Source organism: Penaeus monodon, unplaced genomic scaffold, assembly GCF_015228065.2.
Source record: "Penaeus monodon isolate SGIC_2016 unplaced genomic scaffold, NSTDA_Pmon_1 PmonScaffold_13901, whole genome shotgun sequence".
In the NCBI taxonomy this organism is placed as follows: domain Eukaryota; kingdom Metazoa; phylum Arthropoda; class Malacostraca; order Decapoda; family Penaeidae; genus Penaeus; species Penaeus monodon.
This window is the reverse complement of record NW_023642935.1, coordinates 2,128-5,372: the sequence shown is the minus strand read 5'-3', so window position 1 is coordinate 5,372 and position 3,245 is coordinate 2,128. Positions and strand designations below refer to the sequence as shown.

At 50.3% G+C, this 3,245-nt stretch overlaps 1 protein-coding gene across 1 annotated transcript; it reads left to right on the top strand.

Annotated features, from left to right (window-relative positions):
• Positions 1–1,552: 1,552 nt before the first annotated feature.
• On the top strand, positions 1,553–2,479 carry LOC119569295 (uncharacterized protein K02A2.6-like). Its single transcript, XM_037917519.1, has one exon. It carries the CDS (start codon positions 1,553–1,555, stop codon positions 2,477–2,479), a length of 927 nt encoding a protein of 308 aa, XP_037773447.1.
• Positions 2,480–3,245: the final 766 nt, after the last annotated feature.

Sequence of the window (3,245 nt, the reverse complement as noted above, 5' to 3'; positions counted from 1 at the left end):
AGAACGGTACCACAAGGTTTTGCATTGACTTTCGAGGGCTAAATGCGGCGACTGTCGCCGATAGTTATCCTATGCCCCGTATTGACGAACTCATCGACGAGCTCAGAGATACGTCCTGGTTTACGGTTCTCGACGCTAAAAATGCGTATTGGTCGATCTCTGTAGCACCTGAGGATCGTCCGAAGACCGCGTTTTCCGATGGACATCGCCTGTGGCAGTTCAGACGATTACCGTTCGGTCTTGCTACGGCTCCTAGCACCTTTCAGAGAACCATTAATATGGTATTATCAGCGGTACTAGGGCGACATACGGTAGCTTACCTCGATGACGTCGTTGTGCACAGTTCCTCGTTCGAAGAGCATCTAGAGCATCTAACAGAAACCTTGCTTCTCTTAAATAAGGCAGGATTTAGATTAAATCGCGAAAAATGCGAGTTTGCAACAAGCGAATTTAAATTCCTGGGTTTCAAGGTCACCCCAGAGGGAATTTTACCGGACCCTGACAAGGTCATTGCCATTAATAACATGCCTGCTCCCCGTACTGTCAAAGAGGTGCGCCGATTTCTGGGCTGTAGTGGCTACTTTAGAAAACACATTCCCAATTATGCTGCTCTTGCTGCCCCACTTACAAGGCTCACACGTAAGGATGCGAAGTTTGTCTGGACAGATGAGGAAGAAAAGGCCTTCAACACCCTTAAGCAATCACTTGTAGAAGCTCCTGTCTTGAAGAAACCGAACTTCACTTCCCCATTTGAGGTTCATTGTGATGCTTCAAAGTTGGCATTAGGAGCCTGCCTTATGCAGAGAGGCCCAGATGATACCCCTCATGCAGTAGCTTATTTTTCCCGTAAGCTAAGGGGTCCCGAAACGAGATATCCGGCGATAGATATTGAAGCACTCGCTGTGATAGAAGGGGTTCGTGCTTTTGACCACTACCTATATGGCAATAAATTCTTAATATTCACGGACCACAGACCACTAACGTTCGTCTTTCATCGTCGTACGAAATCTCCGCGGATGTCGAAGTGGTCCCATGAGTTATCTAACTACCAGTATAAACTCTTATACAAGAAAGGTTCTTCTAACCATGTCCCTGACTGTCTTAGTCGTGTTGCTAACATTGATGCTAGTGCTCTTGATCCACAGAAGGTTCGTGATGCTCAGCTGAAGGATCCTCTGTGGCGAGAGGTCATTCAGTACCTGGAGGAAAGAGCTGTGCCACGACGAAAGCTACCTCTGCCGTTAGAAGAGTTCGAATTAATTAATGGCATTCTTTACCATGTTCGACACCTACCAGACCGTCTCTTGCACCAGCTGGTCATTCCTCGGGAGCTACGTGATGTTGCTCTAAAATTGGTTCACTCTTCACCTCTTGGGGCACATACTGTAAGATCCGTGATCTATTTTATTTTCCCAACCTTCTCAGGGAGACCAGGCAGTTTGTGCGTTCGTGTGCAGTATGCCAGCGGCGCAAGGGACCAGCTTACCGGCAAGCGCCTATGGCAAACGCTCCAGATGTTCATCTACCACTTGAAAGAGTAAGTGCCGACCTCATGGATCTCCACAGCTCCACCAGTGGAAATCGGTACGTACTTTCGATCGTTGATCATCTGACTCGTTACCTTCAGCTTATCCCTCTGCCTTGTAAGAGTGCAGAGACTGTGGCTGAGGCTTTCATCAATAACTTCGTGACTCTCTTTGGCCCACCACGTGTTATACAGATGGATAATGGAAGTGAATTTTGTAACCGTCTATTCCAACAGGTATGCAGCATTATCCAGACAAAGATGTCATTCACGACGGTGTACCATGCACAAGCCAATGGCATGATTGAGAGGACTAATAGAGTGGTAAAAGATGCGCTGGCAACTCTGACGGAGAGCCGACCAGACACTTGGGATCAGTACCTTCCCCAGGTTCGTTTGGCGCTTAACTCCTCGGTTCATCGAAGCATCAGAGAACAGCCGATCTACCTCATGACGGGTCATCATGGCCACTTCCCCCTCGGGCCCACCAACGACGTCACGATTGCAGCCGATTCGGCGAAGAGGTTTCAGGAACGTCTTCAGGTGGCGAGGTCGGTGGCGGTGGAAACTTCGAGTCGTGCACGAGAAGGTTGGGCGCGCAACAAACGCGTCCGCAAGCACTTTCAGCCTAATGTCGGGGTCCTTGTCTGGGTGAAAGTCCACCCGGGGCACCGTCGTGGTCCAGGTCGCGCCCTTGGTGACCGATGGCGCGGTCCCGCGAGGATAATGAAAAGAATTGGACCAGTGTCTTACTTGTGCAAGGAAGTGAACGAGCCATACCGCGAGCTGAAGTGCCACATCAATCAATTGAAGGAGTTTGTTCCTGAACAAGAATTGCAATTTACTGATGACGTTGTTGATAACTCGCTTCCCCTAGAATGCGGAGACTGGGATGAGCCTGGAGAGCCATGGCGTCTCGCCCTTTTATCCGTTGTTCGGTCTACAGAATTTTAAATGGTTTTGTATTTTTACTTGTATTTGTATTAGTGTCTGTGTTTGAAGATCCTATTTTAAGTTATGATTTTTTGTTTTCTAGGTTATAAGTTTTGGGCATCACATACGTTTTTTCCAAGGCACAAAAATGTGTGGGAGTTGTATACATATATGTGATAGTTTATGCTTTTGCCTGTACTAATCTTTCTTTTGGCACTCTTTGGCAGAATTGATTTGGGGTTATTTTGCTGATAGTTTTGTTCCCAGCCGGAGCACGGTATCGAGGCGTCCCATCCTCCACCCCGAGAGACGACTGATATGATGGCTGAAGTAGAAGGCCATGAGGACCGGCTCGGGCGTGGGCCGTGTATTCACTCGCTTCCGATCGGGTGTCCCTGTGATGTCATCTGCTGAGCTGGAGCTTCCCTTGAACTGGATGGGCTCGGAGGTGTACGAGGGATCAGAGGTTATACGGATACCTGCCGCTGGACGGAGCGAGCTCACACGTTGGCGATGGAGGAAGTTGTAGTGATGCCCTACGATGCGGGATGACGTCGCCGCCCCGGACGCGCTGAGGATGCCCTACGATGCGGGATGACGTCGCCGCCCCGGACGCGCTGAGGATGCCCTACGATGCGGGATGACGTCGCCGCCCCGGACGCGCTGAGGATGCCTTACGATGCGGGATGACGTCGCCGCCCCGGACGCGCTGAGGATGCTCTACGATGCGGGATGACGTCGCCGCCCCGGACGCGCTGAGGATGCTTTACGATGCGGGATGACGTCG

Bases quoted from the DNA above. Each gene is read 5' to 3' on its own strand.
- LOC119569295 (XM_037917519.1), top strand. From the start codon at position 1,553: ATGGATCTCCACAGCTCCACCAGTGGAAATCGGTACGTACTTTCGATC.